At 43.4% G+C, this 20,463-nt stretch overlaps 1 protein-coding gene across 1 annotated transcript in view; it reads left to right on the forward strand.

Moving 5' to 3' along the window:
* The window catches only part of prmt8b (protein arginine methyltransferase 8b), a 40,489-nt gene extending 24,459 nt beyond the window's left edge, over positions 1 to 16,030 (forward strand). The window contains exons 5-9 of the mRNA XM_078567722.1: positions 444 to 531; positions 1,522 to 1,637; positions 2,743 to 2,893; positions 4,775 to 4,896; positions 14,727 to 16,030. Of these exons, the coding sequence (XP_078423848.1) occupies positions 444 to 531; positions 1,522 to 1,637; positions 2,743 to 2,893; positions 4,775 to 4,896; positions 14,727 to 14,810 (561 nt within the window). The 3' untranslated portion in view covers positions 14,811 to 16,030. The remainder of the gene's footprint in view (positions 1 to 443; positions 532 to 1,521; positions 1,638 to 2,742; positions 2,894 to 4,774; positions 4,897 to 14,726) is intronic.
* Positions 16,031 to 20,463: the final 4,433 nt, after the last annotated feature.

A 20,463-nucleotide genomic window follows, 5' to 3' on the forward strand; every position in this document is an offset into this window, starting at 1 on the left:
AGCACCAGACAGCCATTTAAGTGCATTATCAAGTGTAGTCACTGTCATAATGTAGGAAACACAGCAGCCAATGTATGCACAGCAAGCTCCCACAAACAGCAATGAACAGATAATCTGTTTTCTGTGATGTTGATTGAGGGGTGAATATTGGCCAGGACGCTGGGAGAACTCCCCTGCTCCTCTTTGATGTAGTGTCATGGGATCTTTTGCATCCAGCTGAGCAGGCAGATGTGTGATTCAGTCTGGAAGTGTTACCCAATGTCATTGCTGTCGGCTACAGGGTCTTTCAGGAAGTAAAACCTGGGTTGTGATAGTTGAGTAGATAACAGTAAAAGTATGCAACAGATGCGGGTTGGATTCTGCTTTGTATGTGCAGTTCAAAATGTGATATCTTTATCAGGTGAATAGATTACGACATCCATTTCCCCAAAATTCACCAACAGAAACCTGGAGGGCTGATGTTCCCAGATCGAGCCACACTGTACATCGTCGCTATTGAAGATCGACAGTACAAGGACTTCAAAATTCACTGTAAGATCACGCCTGAATGTTGCGCATTCACATCTTCCTGTGTTTCCACTATCATAATTGAAGACCTGAATCTGGGCATCCTTTATAGTCCCCATGGTTTCGCCACCAGCTAAAATCACACACTGCTAATGTTCAGAGCTGGTCTGAGGGACACATTCTTTGCTGCCCATGTGGAGATACATGGCTCTGGCAGGTGTGTAAGAGTGACCTGAGGAACACTGTCCATCCCACCTGGTCTCTGTTTGGGACCTTTCCGACAAGGACACAAGAATCAGGAGCAGGAGTAGGCCATTCGGCCCTTGGAGCCTGCTCTGCCATTCGGTAAGATTATGGCCGATTGGATTGTGGCCTCAACTCCACTTTCCTGCCTGCCCCCTATGATGCATGACTGCCTTGTAGATCAAAAATCTAACCCAGCCTTGAGCGTATTCAATGACTCAGCCTTCACGTTCTCTGGGAGAGAGAATTCCACAGGCTAACAACCATCTGAGAAAAAGAAATTCTCCTCATCTCAGTCTTACGTGAGAGACCTCTCATTTTTAAATGTGCCCCCTGGTTCTGGACTCCCCCACAAGGAGAAACTTCATCTCCCAGTAGCACAGCCGAGACTGGGATCGCTAAAGTGAGGGGGATTTGAACCTAAAGGAAGAAAGGGAGTATTTGCATTTACAATCACAGCTTCCAGCCACTCAGGACATTCCCAAACGATTTACAGCCAATGGAGTGCTTTAGAAGCGTACACACTGTTGTATAATGTAGGGCAATTCAGCATTCGGTGTGTGTGCGCTAAGATCCCACAAACAGCAATGAGAAATAAATCCCTAATCCTCTCACCCCCTCCGTATCTATTCACCCTCTCCATGCGCAATCCTGTCACAACATCTCCCCCCAGCACCAAACCCCTCCATGTGACAGTAACCCAGTTTCCTCCCTTTGTTTTCTGCTCATGCCTAGCATTGGAGTTGATTTTCTGTGTCTCCTTTATTTTAGGGTGGGAAAACGTTTATGGTTTCGACATGACATGCATCAGGAATGTTGCCATAAAGGAACCTCTAGTGGACATTGTGGATCCCAAACAAGTTGTGACCAATGCTTGTCTCATCAAGGTGTGGTGAGCCTCCTTTGTAATAATCGGTTTGGTTAAGACAACAAAATTATGTTAATTTTTTTCTTATTCGTTCATGGGATGTGGGCTTACTGGCTGGGCCAGCATTTATTGCCCATCCCTAGTTGTCCTTGAGAAGGTGGTGGTGAGCTGCCTTCTTGAACCGCTGCAGTCCATGTGGTGTAGGTACACCCACAACGCTGTTAGGGAGGGAGTTCCAGGATTTTGACCCAGCGACAGTGAAGGAACGGTGATATATTTCCAAGTCAGGATGGTGAGTGGCTTGGAGGAGAACTTCCAGGTGGTGGTATTCCCATGTGTCTGCTGCCCTGGTCCTTCCTGATGGTAGCGGTCATGGGTTTGGAAGGTGCTGTCTAAGGAGCCTTGGTGAATTCCTGCATGGAAATCGATCTGTATGCGATCTACTTGATGTGGAACCTATACTACCCCATATTTGCTGGTTTATCCCCCTCATAATCTAGATAGGAATTGGGGAAACAAACTCCATGTTCTTCCTACCAAAATGAATCACTTCATATTTTTCTGCATTGAATTTCATCTTTTTTTTCCTATTCTTTCATGGGACATGGGTGACCTTATTGAAACATAAGATTCTTAGGGGGCTTGACAAGGGTAGATGCTGAGAGGTTGTTTCCCCTTGTGGGAAAGTCTAGGACCAGAGGGCATAATCTCAGAGTAAGGGGGCACCCATTTAAAACAGAGATGAGGAGGAATTTCTTCTCTGAGAGGGTAGTGAATCTGTGGAATTCTTTACCGCAGGAGGCTGTAGAGGCTGGGTCGTTAAGTATATTCAAGGCTGAGATAGACAGATTTTTAATCAGTAAAGGATTATCAGATCAGCCATGATCTCATTGAATGACAGAGCAGACTCGATGGGCCGAATGGCCTACTTCTGCTCCTAAATCTTATGGTCTTATGGTCTTGTCTCCCCCCAACCACTACAGATCGATTTCCATCATCCCCTTGAAAGCAGCCCCCAGTAATTTGGGGTCAAAATGTCAATAAAATACTTGGTTTAATTTTTGAACGGAGGTGAACGAGGTTGGTGAACTACATTGAGAAATAACTGATGTTTCTCCATCTAGGAGGTGGATATCTACAATGTAAAGACTGAGGACCTGTCGTTTACTTCCACATTCTGTCTCCAAGTTCAGCGCAATGAATACGTACATGCTTTGGTCACATATTTCAACATTGAGTTTACAAAATGTCACAAGAAAACTGGATTTTCTACAGGTAATTGTCAACAATTGCTGTATTTCACTTCAATCAAACAGCTTTGGAAACTAGAATGCTCATGATCCAGGTGAACTGTAACTTTTCCTCATAGACAGTCATAGAATTCTACAGCACAGGAGAATGTCCAGTGTTCCTCTGCTGGCTCTTTGAACGAGGTGTCCAGTCTTGTCCCTCATCCTTGCTTCCCCCCATGATCCTGCAAGTTAGTCCTCTTCAAACCCATGTCCAATTGCCTTTTCAAAGTTCCTATTGAATCTGATTCCATCACCCTTTCAGCTACATACTGCATTCCCGATGTTAACAGCCCACTGTGTGAAGAAATTTCTCCCCATTTCCCCTCTAGTTCCTTTGTCAATTTTTTTAAGCCTACAACCTTTGCTTACTGACCCACTTGCCACAGGAAACAAATTCCCCCGGCTTGATCTATCAAAACCCTACACAATTTTAAATGCCTCTATTGAATGCCGGTTAATTAAGGAAAGCCAGGTCAGGGCGAATCATGTTTAACTAACTTGTTGGAGTTTTTTTGATGAGGTAACACAGAGGGTTGATGGTGGCAATGCTGTTGATGTGGTATACATGGGCTTCCATTTGATAAAGTGCCACATAACGGACTTGTGAGCCAAGTTATAGCTCATGGAATAAAAGGGGCAGTAGCAACATGGGTATGAAATTGCTTGAGTGACAGGAAACAGAGAGTAGTGATGAACAGTGTTTTTCAGACTGGAGGAAGGTTTATAATGGAGTTCCCCCAGGGGTCAGTGTTAGGACCCCTGCTTTTCCTGATATATATTAATGATCTAAACCTTGGTGTACAGGGCACAATTTCAAAATTTGCAGATGATACATAACTTGGAACTATTATGAACCATGAGGAGAATAACGTAGGATTTCAAAAGGACATAGACAGGTTGGTGAAATGGGCAGACAAGTGACAGATCACCACCACCTTCTCAAGGGCAATTAGGGATGGGCAATAAATGCTGGCCCAGCCAGTGATGCCCACATCCCATGAATGAATAGAAAAAAAAAGATGAAATTCAATGCAGAAAAATATGAAGTGATTCATTTTGGTAGGAAGAACATGGAGAGGCAATTTAAAGTAACAGGTACAACTCTAAATGGGGTGCAGTAGCAGAGGGACCTGGATGTATGTGTGCAAAAGTCATTGAAGGTGGCAGGACAGGTTGAGATAGTGGATAATAAGGCCTCCAGTATCCTAGGCTTTATTAGTAGGGACCTAGAGTACAAGAGCAAGAAAGTTATGTTAAAACTGTATAAAACATTGGTTTGGCTTCAACTGCAGTAATGGGTCCAGTTCTGGGCACTACATTTTAGGAAGGATGTGAAGGTATTAGAGGATGCAGAAAAGATTCACAAGAATGGTTCCAGGGATGAGGAACCTCAGTTATGCAGCTATATTGGAGAAGTTGGGACTGTTTTCCTTGGAGAACAGTTGGGAGGTTATGAGGTGCCCAATTAGTGTGGATAGGAAGGACCTGCCTCCATTAGCGGAGAGGTCAGGGGTCATAGATTTAAAGTAAGAAGGATTAGAGGGGAGTTGAGGAAAGCGTTTTTCACCAAGAGGGTGGTGGGAGTCTGGAACTCACCGTCTGAAAGGGTGGGAAAGGCAGAAACCCTCATCACATTTAAAAAAATACAGGCTGTTGGCCAAGAGCTGGCACAGAAGGGATGGACCGAATGACCTCATTCCGTGCCGTAAATTTTCTGTTTCTATTTCTGGCCTGATTTGAATAAATTGTAGTTGATTGTTTTCCAGGACTTTGGATGCTGAGTGAAGTTTAACCATCTCAAACATTTGGAGAGTGCTTTTTTTAAAATTGGTAATAGCATTGCTGACTTGCAACTGTTCTGTAGCTCCTGATGCTCCATATACGCACTGGAAACAGACTGTGTTTTACTTGGAAGACTGCCTGACAGTGAAGAGGGGAGAGGAGATTTGTGGAACCATAGCAATGAACCCCAATGCAAAAAATAACGTAAGTCAAATTCAAACGCTTCGGCATAATGGCTTTTCAATGTGGTTTAATATTACTTTTAGTAATAATCCTGGTGTTGAAACAGTGGTTGATGATTAATGGTTAACGTTAGCAGTAGTTAATCAATCTGTTTATCGCGCTTTTTATCATTATTCAGAGAAGGGACTCTGCCATCTCTGCCTGATCTCTCCAACACATGACTCCACTAAGTGGCTGATTCTTAATGCCCTCTATTAGGGATGGCCAGTAAGTTACCATGAAGAGATGTTGGTGTGCTGCTGAAGTTATGATCCCAAATCTCGAGAAGAATAAAGAGAAGTCTCTTTAGCTACGGTTTTAGATTACGTAGAATTACATTCAGTGCACAAACAGGCCATTTGGCCCAAAAAAGCCATGCCGACATTTACAATCCACTAGAGCCCTCCCTACTCCCTCCTCCAATAACATTACCAGTCTAGCCCTTCATTGCTTTCTCCCTCATATGCTTATCTAGCTTCCCCTTAAATGCCTCCACTAATTCCTGTGGGAGCGAGTTCCACATTCTCGCTGCTCCCTGAGTAAAGAGGTTTCTTCATCTGAATTCCTTATTTGATTAATTAGCAACTATCTTATATTGATGGCCTCTAGTTATGCTCTTCTATATAAGAGGAAACATTCTCACAGCCATTCTCTCTGAAGAAGAGTCAAAGAGATTCGAAACTTTAACTCTGTTTCTCTCTCCACAGATGCTGCCAGACCTGCTGAGCTTTTCCAGCATTTTCTGCTTTTATTTCAGATTTCCAGCATCTGCAGGATTTTGCACTCGATCAAATAAGTTCAAAGACCTAGGTCACTTTGCTGTTTTCAAGAGAAAAGAGGCCCAGCCTGTCAATCCTTTCCTGATCATATCCTCTCATTTCTGGTATCACCCAGCTAAATCGTTTTTAGCAACCTCTCCACTGCCTTGATAGCCTTTTATATAATGTGACAACCAGAGCTGTACGCAGTACTCTAAGTGTGGTCTAACCAAGGTTCGATACAGGTTTAGTATAGTTTCCCTACTTTTCAATTCTAACTCTCTTGAAATGAAGCCTAGTGCTTGGTTTGTTTTACTTTTGTGGCCTTGTTAACCCGTGTTCACTATTTTTAGTGATTTATGTACTTGTATTCTGAGATCCCCTTTGCTTCTCTACCCCATTTAGATTCTTATTTTCTAAGTAGTGTGCAACCTCCTTATTTTTCTTGCCAAAATGCAATGCCCCACAGTCATATATGTTGAAATTCATTTGCCAGTTATATGCTCATCCTGCAACAGATCTGTTTTTGGTTTTAGTTGAGATTTGCTGTTTTGTTTTATTGCTGCGAGATCGTCTAGTGTTTTGTGCCTCCTTTGCTGACCAGCTTTTCAGCAGAAACCTGGGCCCCATTCAAAAATTCAAGGTCGTATCTTAGTGAGTTAATTTCTGCATCCCGCCATATGTTGGTGCTACCTGTTGCACAATGACTCGTGCGCAACCAGTGTCTGGCCCAGGTATATCTCAGCTTGCCAATTTCATCTGAAACCTAATTGACCCCCAGCAAAATGTGGTGAAGTTGGTGCCTATTAATGAACAGCAAGAGAACAACAAAAATGTAATTTACTTTTAATGATTATACTTTCAGTAATCCCAGATTCTTAATTCTCAGTAATCAACAACAACATTTTCAAATCCCTCCATGGCGCCAACTCTGCAAACTTCTCCAGCCCCGCAGCCCACTGAGATCTCTGCGTTCATCCAATTCTGGCCTCTTGAGCATCCCCAATTTTAATCGCTCCACTATTGGTGGCCGTGTCTAAAGTTGCCTGAGCCCTGAGCTCTGGAATACTCTCCCCAAATCTCTCCTCCCCCTCTATCTTCCTTTAAGAAATCCACAGCAATATGGTTCTCTCTTAACTTTTCTGTGAAATAGCCTAGCAGGCCATTCAGTTCAAGGGCTATTAGGGATGGGCTACAGATGCAAAGAATATCATTCATTTTATTTAAAATACTTTGAAAAAATAAATCAATTCATCTCCTTAAAAAACAGCTTTATGCAGGTTTATTGTATGATATGAGTAAAGAAATCATGTTGAACTTGTATAAGACTCTAGTTAGGCCTCATCTGGAGCACTGCGTCCAGTTCTAGGTGCAATACTTGAGGAAGGATGTGAAAGCATTAGAGAGAGTACAGAGGAGATTCACAAGAATGATTCCAGTGATAAAGAACTGTAGTTATGAGGATAGATTGGAGAGGTTGGGACTGTTTTCCTTGGAGAAAAGAAGGCTGAGAGGAGACTTATTAGAGGTATTCAAGATCCTGAGGGGTATGGACAGGGTAAATAGTGAGAAGCTGTTCCCACTCAAGAGAGCATCAAGAACTAGAGGGCACAGATTCAAAGTAATTGGCAAAAGGAGTTAATGTAATGTAAGGAAAAATTTTTTCACCCAGAGGGCAGTTGGAGTCTGGAACGAACTTCCTGAGAGGGTGGTGGAGGTAGGTTCGTTTGAGTTATTCAAAAGGGAATTGGATTGCTACCTGGAAAGAAAAGAATGTGCAAGGTTACGGGGATAAAGGCAGGGGAGTGGGACAGGGTGGAATGCTCTTTCAGAGAGGCAGTGCAGATTCGATGGGCTGAATGGCCTCCTTCTGCACTGTAAAGATTCTGAGAGTCTGTGAAACATTGGTCAGGGCACAGTTAGAAACTGGGTGTATGCTCAAGTCCCACTATAGAAAGGCCATTAAATCCCACAGATAGCAGAGATTGTGGATTCACCAGGATGGGAAATTAAGGAGATCCCAAAAACCTTGGGACTGTTTCCATTGGAAGAATGTCAAAGGAAGATTTAATAGAAGTTTTTGTTTTAGATGAAGAGTTTTGATAGTGAATAAGGAGAGTAAGTCCTCTGATTGGAGAGTCAGTGGCAAATAATCATCAATTTAACTTTATAATTTAGACAGCGAGGAGAGTGATTCAGATAAAGTTCATTACTAAAGAGGGTTATCAGAACATGGGATATGCTTATTTATTTGACCATATTTCAACAGAAAAGATTTATAACTAAAGATTACTTCTAATTTTTCACAAGCAAAATAATTTGTTACAGGTTTAATGCACCGATATAAAAAATGCACCTGTATAAAAGTTGGTTATGTTCTTTGGAGGGACATGGTGGTGTAATGGTAATGTCACTGAGCTAGTAATCCAGGAGCCCAGGCTAATGTGCTGGGCAAGGTGTTAGGCTAACATGGGTTCAAATCCCACCATGGTGAAATATAAATTTAATCTGGATTTGAAAGTAATAGAGACCATGAAACTATCATTGATTGTTGTAAAAACTCATCTGGTTCACTAATGTCCTTTAGGGAAGGAAATCTGCTGTCCTTTCCTGGTCTGGCCTACATGCTATGGCAAGGTGGTTGACTCTTAACTGCTTCTTAGTTCAAGGGCAATTAAGGATGGGCAGCAAATGCTGGCTTGGCCAGTGACATGCAGATCCCATGAAATAATAAATAAAAGAAGTTCCTTAAAACCTACCTGAGTGTTGCTGAAAAAAAGAGACATGTCAAAACTTTTTGCCTTGCACTCATCAGGACATTCACAAGAATACCAATACAAGGGGGAAATTGTTGGTTTCCCCCTTATAGTGGTATTATTGGGAGGTGTCCTGATGAGTGCAAGACAAAAATCTTCGACATGTCTCTTTTTTCAGCAACACTCAAGTTCTGTCCTACAAAATGACAATTTAAAACCTACCTCTTTGACCAAGCTTTTGATCATCTGACCTCATATCGCCCCATGTGGCTCAGTGTTATTTGTAACACTCCTCTGAAGTACCTTGGAATGTTTCATTACGTGAAAGGGGCTATATAAATAGAAGCCGTTGTTGTTCTTAACCATCGAGATGTCACTTACATGTGGTTGTTAATTTATCATGAATGGCTGCCATTCTTGGTATGATTGGATCGGTCACAACCACTTCATGAAGTGTGCAAAGTTGCAATACTTGCTCAGTTATTTTTTCATGGAGTTTTGGTTGTGACAAAAAGTCCTTTCTGCCACCTAGGATGAATGGTTGTAGTCAGATTATTGAGCAACTTCTCTGACAGTGATTTTGCTTCCACAGAATGCGATGAAGCAGCTGCTCCTGTCATTTGTCATTTACAATAAATAGATGCAATTGTTAGAGCTTTCAACTGTTTGGATTGCTTGGTGTCAACAGCTTTGATGTTCTCATTGTAAAAACAGAGAACTGAGGAGCTGGAAGAAGATAAAGTAACAAGTTGATTTCTGCAACGCCTCCTTTCATTAACAGCCTTTCCTCAAATTAACCTATTCAATATTCAAAGGGTGGAGCGGTTAGGGAATTTTTCTTTATTCATTCACGGGATGTGGGCTTCGCTGGCTCGGCCAGCATTTATTGCCTGTCCCTTGTTGCCCTTGAGAAGGTGGTGGTGAGCTGCCTTCTTAAACCGCTGCACACCATGTGGTGTAGGTACACCCACAGTGCTGTTAGGGAGGGAGTTCCAGGATTTTGACCCAGTGACAGTGAAGGGACGGCGATATATTTCCAAGTCAGAATGGTGAGTGGCTTGGAGGGGAACTTGCAGGTGGTGGTGTTCCCAACTATCTGCTGCCCTTGTCCTTCCAGGTGGTAGTGGTTGTGGGTTTGGAAGGTGCTGCCTAAGGAGCTTTGGTGAATTCCTGCATTGCATCTTGTAGGTGATACACACTGCTGCTACTGTAAATTGTTGGTGGAGGGAGTGAACGTTTGTGGACATGGTGCCAAACAAGTGAGCTGCTTTGTCCTGGACAGTGTCAAGCTTCTTGAGTGTTGTGAGAGTTGCACTCATCCAGGCAAATGGGGAGTATTCCATCACACTCCTGACTTGTGCCTTGTTGATGGTGGACAGGCTTTGGGGAGTCAGGAGGTGAGTTACTTGTCACAGGATTCCTAACCTCTTCCTGTTCTTGTAGCCACAGTATTTATATGGCTAGTCCAGTTCAGTTTCTGGTCAATGGTAACCCCCAGGGTGTTGATAGTGGGGGATTCAGTAATGGTAATGCTATTGAACATCAAGGGATGATGGGTGGATTCTCCCTTGTTGAAAATGGTCATTGCCTGACACTTATGTGGCACGAATGTTATTTGCCACTTGTCAGCCCAAGTCTGGATAGTATCCATGTCTTGCTGTGTTTGGACATGGACTGTTTCAGTAACTGAGGAGTCACGAATGGTGCTGAATATTGTGCAATCATCAGCGAACATCCCCACTTCTGACCTTATGATGGAATTCAGCAAATTGTTGTGTATCAGAGTCATTATTAGATAACCGAAAAGTATTGCTCCTCATGGAAAAGACAATGGCCAATTTCCTTCATTAATAGCTGTTAAGCTGGTTGCAAAAAGAAACACATCCAGTCCCAAATTGTGCACTCGGCTAAAGTAGGGGCAACTTCAATTAAATATTGATTTGTTTTCTTTCATGGGCTGTGGGCATCGCTGGCAAGGCCAGCATTTGTTACCCATCCCTAATTGCCCTTGAACTGAGTGACTTATTAGACCATTTCAGAGGGCAGTTAAGAGTCACATGTAGGCTAGACCGGGTAAGGAAAGCAGATTTCCTTCCCTAAAGGACATTAGTGAACCAGATGGGTTTTTATAATAATTGATGGTGGTTGTCATGGCCACCATCACTGAGACTAGATTTAGATTCCAGATTTATTAATTGAATTCAAATTCCACCAGTTGCCATGGTGGGGTTTGAAACAATGGCATTGAGAGCAATCCAGAACATTAGGCTGGGCCTCTGGATTACCAGTCCAGTGATATCACCACTACACTATTGCCTTCCGAGTAGAGGAGTGGGGAGGGCTGGGGGGTGAGTTTCCCAACATGTGTTCAAGCAGTGCACCTGATGGCGGAGGATGTGCCTTTGAATTAGGTGTCCTAGGGGCTGGAAATTCATTTAATGGGTTCCATGACGTAAAGGGGACTCTGTTCAGGCCACGCCTGGAATTCTTTTCTTTGCCATTGACATTTCCATGAGCCATTGTCCAGTTCTCCCATTATTTTCTCCACGTCCTACCAGTTTCCCCAGTGAGAATCCCCCAGCTCAGTTTTCTCGGGGAAGCAATGTGGCAGAATGAAGATACCAGGCTGCAGACGGAAGCACTCTATGCCAGTTTCCCAGTATTTACGCAGCAACATCTGCAGACAGAGGTGCACAGAACTTACTTGGACCCATGACCAGTGCCAAAGAGGCTCCTTATCCTAACAGAAGCTGTAACAGCAGACTGGCATGGATACAATATTGGAATACTGACTAAATGTAACATTGGATGTTCTTCAGAAGCCACACCCAGTCACAGGATGTCAAATTTAATTAGACTGATGCAGGAAAAGGTTTTTTTTGAAGAGACATCCATCAGGGTGTCACCAACCCTATTTGTAGACTTTGTTATCCCTGGCAATACCCAATTTTCACAGAGTCTGGGTCACTATACAGCCACAGAGACATGGTGGGGGCTGCGGGTCTTAAATCTCAATGTGGGCTGCATCACCATTTGTCCGCAAAACTCAGGCACGTGTATTAAGCTTTCTTTACCTTCATTTTTGTCTGTCAATCCTTAGCCCTCTCCCTCTTCAGCCTGGCTAATGGTTGATGTTTCCTTTTAGCCTCTCTAAAAACTTCCAGGGTATTTTTAATCCTCAAAGCTTCAGCTTCATTTTAATTATCTGCATGGATCTAACACCATCTTCTGATCCCAATTAAACTAGGTCGTGTCCTTGTACCTGGAGCTGTGAATAACTTTGCGAACATTCTGACCCTGGGAGACAAATGCTCTTAGTGCGTTACCATTCTGGCTGGATTTACGGAGTTTTTAATCTTTCTGGACTGAATTATGACAGCATCCAAAAACAATCTGGGCAGGAGGGAAGCAGCGTTAGGAAGGGAAGATTAGGAGGTCCTTTGAAAGACAGTAATGGCATTGGGCAGGGGAAAGCATCAAAGCCCATGAGAAAACTAACTGCAAGGCTGTGAAGAAAGACAACGGATTTTAGAAACATAGAAACATAGAAACTAGGAGCAGGAGGAGGCCATTCGGCCCTTCGAGCCTGCTCCGCCATTCATCATGATCATGGCTGATCATCCAACTCAATAGCCTGCTCCCGCTTTCTCCCCATATCCTTTGATCCTTTTCACCCCAAGAGCTATATCTAACTCCTTCTTGAAAACATACAATGTTTTGGCCTCAACTACTTTCTGTGGTAGCGAATTCCACAGGCTCACCACTCTCTGGGTGAAGAAATTTCTCCTCATCTCAGTCCTAAATGGTCTACCCCATATCCTCAGACTGTGACCCCTGGTTCTGGACTCCCCCACCATCGGGAACATCCTTCTTGCATCTACCCTGTCTAGTCCTGTTAGAATTTTATAGGTTTCTATGAGATACCCCCTCATTCCCCTGAACTCCAGTGAATATAATCCTAACCAACTCAATCTCTCCTCATATGTCAGTCCTGCCATCCCAGGAATTAGTCTGGTAAACCTTCGCTGCACTCCCTCTATAGCAAGGACATCCTTCCTCAGAAAAGGAGACCAAAACTGCACACAATATTCCAGGTGTGGTCTCACCAAAGCCCTGTATAATTGCAGCGAGGCATCCCTGCTCCTGTACTCGAATCCTCTGGCTATGAAGGCCAACATACCATTTGCCTTCTTTACCGCCTGCTGCACCTGCATGCTTACCTTCAGCGATTGGTGTACGAGGACACCCAGGTCTCGTTGTACATCCCCCTCTCTCAATTTATAGCCATTCAGATAACAATCTGCCTTCCTGTTTTTGCTACCAAAATGGATAACCTCACATTTATCCACATTATACTGCATCTGCCATGCATTTGCCTACTCACTCAGCTTGTCCAAATCACACCAAAGCATCTCTGCATCCTCCTCACAGCTCACCCTCCCACCCAGCTTTATGTCATCTGCAAATTTGGAGATATTACATTTAGTTCCCTCATCTAAATCATTAATATATATTGTGAATAGCTGGGGTCCCAGCACCGATCCCTGCGGTACCCCACTAGTCACTGCCTGCCATTCAGAAAAAGGCCCAATTCTTCCTACTCTTTGTTTCCTGTCTGCCAACCAGTTTTCTATCCATCTCAATACACTATCCCCAACCCCATGCGCTTTATTTTGGCAAAGACAGAGGGAGCAATTAGATAGGAAATGATTTGGGAAAACGATGACTCTCCCAAGCTCAGGGTCCCCAGACTGCTCAGCTCATGGAGGGTGGAAACAATCAGAGCACGATGTCAGAGATAAATACAAGAGAGTTCACGCAACAGCTCAATTTATTTCTTCATGTTTTCACTTTATTTTTGGCTTGTTTTGGTACAGCAGGGTGGGTGTACCTACACCACAGGGACTGCAGCAGCTCAAGAAGGCAGCTCACCACCAACTTCTCAAGGGCAACTAGGGATGGGCAATAAATGCTGACCCAGCCAGCGACACCCACATCCCATGAGTGAATAAATAAATTTAAAATTCAGATAAATATTAAAAGCAAGATTCAAATATACAGCGGACATTTGGAACAAAAACAAAAATACCTGGAAAAACTCAGCAGGTCTGACAGCATCTGCGGAGAGGGACACAGTTAATGTTTCGAGTCCGTATGACCCTTTATCAGAACTAAGACATATAGAAATGAGATGAAATTTCAATGCTGTCAGACCTGCTGAGTTTTTCCAGGTATATTTGCTTTTGTTCTAGATTTCCAGCATCCGCAGTATTTTGCTTTTACCTTAGTGGACATTTGGATGTCAGTTAATAAGATTAATAAAAAATACAAACTAAGCACTAGGGTCAATCCATACCTATAATACTGTGTACAATCCTGGTCACCATGTAATAAAAAGGATATAGAGGCACTGGGGAGGGTGCAAAGAAGATTTATAAGGATGATATCAGAAATGGGTGGGTACACAAGGATTGACAGGCTAGGTATCTTTACTCTTGCAAACAACAAGTTGAGGGGGTGACCTAACAGAGGCCTTTATAATTCTGAAAGGTTTTGATAGAGTGGATACAGAATGTTTCCCCTTGTGGGGAGGAGAAAAACTAGAGGCTATCAATATAAGATAGTCACCAAGAAATCCAAAAGGGTATTCCGAAGAAACTTCTTTACCCAGAGGGTGGTGAGAATGGGGAACTCCCTGCCACAGGTAGTGGTTGAGGTACTTAAGGGGAGAAGTCAGCCAAGTATATGGGGCAGGAGGGGATATAGGTTGACTGAGTTAGATGGGACGTGAGTGCAGCTTGAGTGAAGCCTAAACACCAGCATGGACCAGTTGGGCCAAATGGCCTGTTTTATGTGTGCTGTACATCCTATGTAACATGAAAGGCTGCAGCCAATATTGAGCTGCGCTGCTCACAGTCAGCGCTAGACATTGGGCATAGGTAGGTAGGTAATAGCCGTAGTCCATGAAGGACTAGGTATCTCTCGTTCTCTGTTATAGAGATAAGTGGTTATATAGCTTGAGTGGCCCCACTCCACATCAAGCACAAGGTGAGGAGATATAGGCCTCCGTGAACTACCAAAGGTGTTATGGGGATTGAACCCCCATTGTCTGCCTTATTCTGCAGCATTCTTTAGCCATCCAGGCGACCAAGCTAACCACCACCACCCACCACCCACCACCCACCACACGCTTGAAGTTTAATTTCAAATGGAGAAATAGAACTCAGTTTGTGACTCTGTAATAACTACAGTCATTTCAGTGTGCGAGATAAAGAATCTTAATTCGTTTTTATTGCAGCGCGATCTGGATTTCACCCTCCAGCTGGATTTCAGAGGCCAGCTGTGTGAAGCATCTCTGTCTCATGATTACAAAATGCGTTAAGCGCACGCTCACTGGAACAACTGCACCTCAGCTCTGAACATCACATTTGAAGTGATTCTAGAATTATGAATATTAAGGACGTTAAACCCTGCAGCCAACAACCTTCCTGCGACACAAGAATAAGCTGCTAGAGGAGTAGAAGAGTCATTTCTGCCATTTGGTCTGTCTCTAACCGGTACCATGCACAGTCCCTGGGACAATCAGCAACTGGGAATCAAAACTGTCACTTTAAAGTGAAGCTGTTATATGTTTTAAGAGCCTGACCATTAAAGCAGGAGGGTTCTCAGAACGAATGCCAGGATAAACCTAACATTTAATTGGATATTAACGGCTGTCTCACACCTCCTTGTAAGAAATTCTGAAATTATTTTTGCTAAAATAAAACTTCTGTCAAGATTAGCTAAAGAGGACTCTCAGTGTCCGGTGCAAACTTAGATATTAAATTCCACAATAGGTGAATTTTCTCTCATTATCGCTGGAGAAGAAATGGTCACACCGATGTTCATCTTGTTTATCTTTTGAGGCTTTGAGCCTGGGCAGGTAATTAGGGTCAAATTATTTTCAATCGCCCAATGCTAGTTTCCTTTGAATTTTAAAGGACAAAATGTTTACGTTAAGTTTTTGCTAAAAGGCCCTTCTCATTTATAATTCATACAATGAATGTAAATTATTTGGTAACTGATTGACTGCCAGTTGTAAAAATAGAATTTAATTTGTTTCTCATTATCACATTTGTGTAAATGAACACAGTGAAGTTACAAGTGTTGCTTGATAGGAACTGGTATATAAAAAAAAGTAAGAAATTGTGGTTTGTGCTGCTGTATTGAGTTCAGGATGACAGTATTGTGTGCGTTCTAATCTAGTGATGACAGCATGTATCTAAAATGAAATATTTGCCAAAAGTTTGGCTGGTAACCTTTTTCATTAATGTTTGCTCTTTTACCACAACATTATTCGAATCATTTATAATTTAATTTTTTTAGACATTTTGTTAAAAATTTATGTTTTTTAAAATACTATAAATCCATTTATTCATCAATTAAGCTACAAATGGTCTTTCCATTTTTATTTAATGGTATTGGTGGTGGTGAGCTGCTTTCTTCACTGCAGTCCACACCCACAGTGCTGTTAGGGAGGGAGTTCCAGGGTATTGACCCAGCGACAGTGAAGGAACGGCAATATATTTCCAAGTCAGGATGGCGTGTGGCTTGGAGGGCAACTTGCAGGTGGTGGTGTTCCCATGCGTCTACTGCCCTTGTCCTTCCAGGTGGTAGAGGTCACAGGTCTGGAAGGTACCATCGAAGGAGACTTGGTGAGTTGCTGCAGTGCAATTTGTAGATTGAACACACTGCTGCCGCTGTGCATTGCTGGTGGAGGGACTGAATGTTTAAGGTGCTGGATTGGATGCCAATCAAGCTGCTTGGTCCTGGATGGCCCTACAAGGAAAAATCAGTAAAACAGGATCACAGAATTTTTACAGAGCAGAAGGAGGCCATTTGGCCCATCAAGTCTACACTGGCTCTTTGAAAGAGCATTCTACCTACACCTACTACCTTGCCTTATCCCTGTCACCTTACACATTCTCTCTTTTCACATAACAATCAAATTTCCTTTTGAATACCTTGATCGAACCTACCTCCTCCACCCTCTCAGGAAGTTCGTTCCAGACTCCAACCACCCCCTGGGTGAAAAAAATTTTCCTCACATCACTTTTCCTCCTTTTGCCAATTATTTTGAATCTGTGCCCTCTAGTTCTTGATGGTCTCTTAAATGGGAACAGTTTCTCCCTATTTACCCTGTCTATATCCCTCAGGATCTTGAATTCCTCTATCAAATCTCCTCTCAGCCTTCTTTTCTCCAGGGAAAACAGTCCCAACCTCTCCGATCTATCCTCATAGCTACAGTTCTTTATCCTGGGAATCATTCTTGTGACTCTCCTCTGTACTCTCTCCAATGTCTTCACATCCTTCCTCAAGTATGGTGCCCAAAACTGGACGCAGTACTCCAGGTGAGGCCTAACTAGTGCCGTATACAAGTTCAACATGACCTCCTTACTTTTGTACTCAATGCCCCTATTAATAAAGCCTTAGAAATATAAGATAACTTCTCTCTCAACATGCTCTGCCATCTTCAATGACTTATGTACATATACACCAATGTCCCTCTGTTCCTGCACCTCCTTTAGAGTCTCTCCCTTTATTTTATACTCTCACCATATTCTTCATGCCAAAATGAAGCACTTCACACTTCTCTGCATTGAACTTCATCTGTAAATTGTCTGTCCAATCCACTAACATGGCTATGCCCTTTTGAACTTCAACACTATCCTCATCAGAGTTGACGTTTCCAATCTTCATATCATCTGCAAGTTTTGAAATCATGCCCTGAACACCACAGTCTAGATCATTAACATATATCAGGAAGAACAAGGGTCCCAACACTGATACCTGGGGAACTTCACTACAGACCATTTATCACTACTCTCTGTTTCCTGTCACTCAGTCAATTTCTCATCCAAATGCCTATTTTCCCTTTTATTCCATGAGCTAGAATTTTGCTCACAAGTCTGTTGTGTGGAACTGTATCAAAATCTACATACACCACATCAACAGCATTGCCCTTATCAACCTTCGCTGTAACCTCCTCAAAAAAACTCCAGCAAGTTAGTTAAACATGATTTTCCCTTAAAGAATCCATGCTGGCTTTCCTTAGTTAAACTGCACTTGTCTAAGTGACTATTGATTTTGTCTCAAACTATAGTTTCCAGAAGTTTCCCTACCACTGAAGTCAAACTGGCTGGTCTGTAGTTGCCGGCTTTATCCTTGCATCCCCTTTTGAACAAGGGTGTGGTATACACAGTTCTCCAGTTCACTGGCACCTCCCCTGTATCTAAGGAAGACTGGAAAATTATCACTAGAGGCTCTGCAATTTCCACTCTCACTTCCCTCAGTACCCTTGGATGTATCTCATCCGGTCCTGGTGCCTTATCTATTTTAAGTAAAGATAGCCTTTCTAACACCTCCTCTTCCTCAGTTGCGAATTCTTCTAGTGTACCAGTTACCTCCTCTCTCACCTCGGTCCAGATAGCATCCTCTTCCTTTGTAAAAACAGATGCAAAGTATTTGTTTAATACCTCCGTTACTTCTCCTGCCTCCACATGCAAGTCCCCTTTTTTTATCCCTAATCAGCCCTACTCTTTCTTTTTCCATCTTTTTACTATTTATATGCTTATAGAAGACCTTGGGATTCCCTTTTAAGTTCGCTGCCAGTCTCTCTTCCTGCTCTCTCCTTGCTTTTCTTATTAGTTTTTTCATTTCCCCTCTAGTCCTTCTACATTCAGCCTGGTTCTCCATTGTATTTTCTACCTGACACCTGTCGTATGTGCACTTCTTCCTTTTCAGCTTCACCTCTATCTCTCTCGTCAAGGACACTCTGGATTTATTTGTCCAACTTTTCCCCTTCAAGGGGATATGCCTTGACATTGCCTGCAATACTGTTTCTTTGAAAGGGGCCCATTGTCCAGCCACTGTCTTTTCTGCCAACATTTGATTCCAACTCACTTGACTCAGGCGCATTCACATCCCATCGAAGTTGGCTTTCCCCCCAGTTAAGTATCCCTGCTCCGAATTGTTCCCTGTCCTGTTCCTTGGCCAAGCTGAACCTTATGATGCAATGGTCACTGTCCTTTAAATGCTCTCCCACTGACATTTGATCCACTTGGACCAACTCATTCCCCAGAACCAGGTCCAACAGTGCCTGACCTCTCGTTGGACTGGAAACGTACTGCTGCAGAAAATTATCTTGAGCACATTGCAGGAACTCTTGCCCCTCTGCACTGTTTCAACCCAGTCTACATTTGGATCATTGAAGTCCTCCATTATAATTGCTCTACGGACAGAATTTTTAGGTTGGCGTGCGGCCGCACACCCAACCCGATCGGATGTAAAATTGCGCAAGATGACATTGGGCGAGAGTCCCGACATCATCCTGCAGTCGGCGGGTGGGCGCAAAAGAATGAAGTGTGCCTGCCGACAATTAAGAGGCCAATTAGTGCAATTAAAGTTCCAATGTCTCCGATTTTTCACGGTCCATCCAACCTTACAGTTGGTGGACAGGGTGAATCGGCCAGGTGGACTTTGCATTTTTCATGAAACCTCATCCAAGGGGCGGATGAGGTTTCTGTTATTAAATTTAAAAAAGTAAAAATGTATTGGTAGAATTTTGATCATGTATATGTTCCGGTGACTGATTGTGATGCATGGACATTTTTTTTTCCTGATTTTAAAAATTTTATTAGTTTTAAAGTCTTCAGCCCCCTGAGGCAGCTCTCTGCCTTCAGGGAGCTTTCATTCCGCGTTCCCCGGCGCTTACATCAGCGCCCACCCTCCTCCCGCCCCCATTCCGGCAGCGCTGAGCATTTCGGCGCTCGTTTCTCGCTGGCTGACTGTTAATTGGTCAGCCAGCGTAAAATCCTGGTCGGGGGCCGATAGCAGGCGGAGATCCATCCCACCCCACCGCTCCCGGGCCCACCGATGGTGCCCGCACACTGACCTAAAAATCCAGCCCTATAAATCTTACATCTCTCTGTAATTTCTTTTGCAAATTTGTTTCTCCACATCCCTTCCACTGGTTGGTGGTCTATATACTGCACCGATCAATGTTATTGCACCTTTCCCATTCCTTACCTCTCGCCAGAGAGATTCTGTTCTTGACCCCTCTGGGATATCCTCTCTCTCTCCCGTACTGTAATGCCATCTTTAACCAATAATGTCACTCCCCACCACCCCCATTTTCTTCCTTTTATGTCCCTCTTAAACACTTTGTATGCAGGAATATTTAATACCCAGCCCTGGCCCTCAAGCCAGGTTTCTGTTATAGCAATAATATCATAATTCCATTTGTTAACCTGTGCCTGTAGTTCGCCAATCTTATTAATCACACTCTGTACATTCACATACATGGTCATTAACCTTGATTTAGGCTTTTTTTACTTTCCCCATTGCTCTGACCCCATCTAATCTAATTGCCTACTCTAACTCTATCAAACTCTCCAAGTATTCTCCTTACCTTGATACTACTCTCTGATATATCCTCATCATCAGTGAAGACTTCTCTACTTCCCATTGCCAGTTTGTCTCCTCTCCACTCTGAATTTCTCCTCGGGTCCCCGTCACCCTGCCAATCTAGTTTAAACCTTCCCCAACAGCACTAGCAAACCTCTCCGCGAGGACAGTTGTCCCAGTCCTGTTAAGGTGTGACCCGTCCTTCTTGTACAGGTCCCACCTTCTCCAGAACTGGTCCCAATGCCACAGAAATCTAAAGCCCTCCCTCCTACTCCAGTTCTCCAGCCATATATTGAACTGCTCAATCTTCCTACTCTTACGCTCACTAGCACGTGGCACTGCCTGATTACTGCTCTTGAGGTCCTGCTTTTTAATTCCCTTCCTAACTCCCTAAAATCTGCTTTCAGGACCTCATCCCTTTTCCTACCTATGTCATTGGTCCCAATGCGTACACGACCTCTGGCTGTTCACCCCCATCCCCCAACAGAATGTCCTGCAGCCGCTCTGTGACATCCTTGACCCTGGCACCAGGGAGGCAACATACCATCCTGGAGTCACATGTATGGCTGCAGAAATGCCTGTCTGCTCCC

Source organism: Cetorhinus maximus, chromosome 22, assembly GCF_964194155.1.
Source record: "Cetorhinus maximus chromosome 22, sCetMax3.hap1.1, whole genome shotgun sequence".
Classification (NCBI taxonomy): Eukaryota; Metazoa; Chordata; class Chondrichthyes; order Lamniformes; family Cetorhinidae; genus Cetorhinus; species Cetorhinus maximus.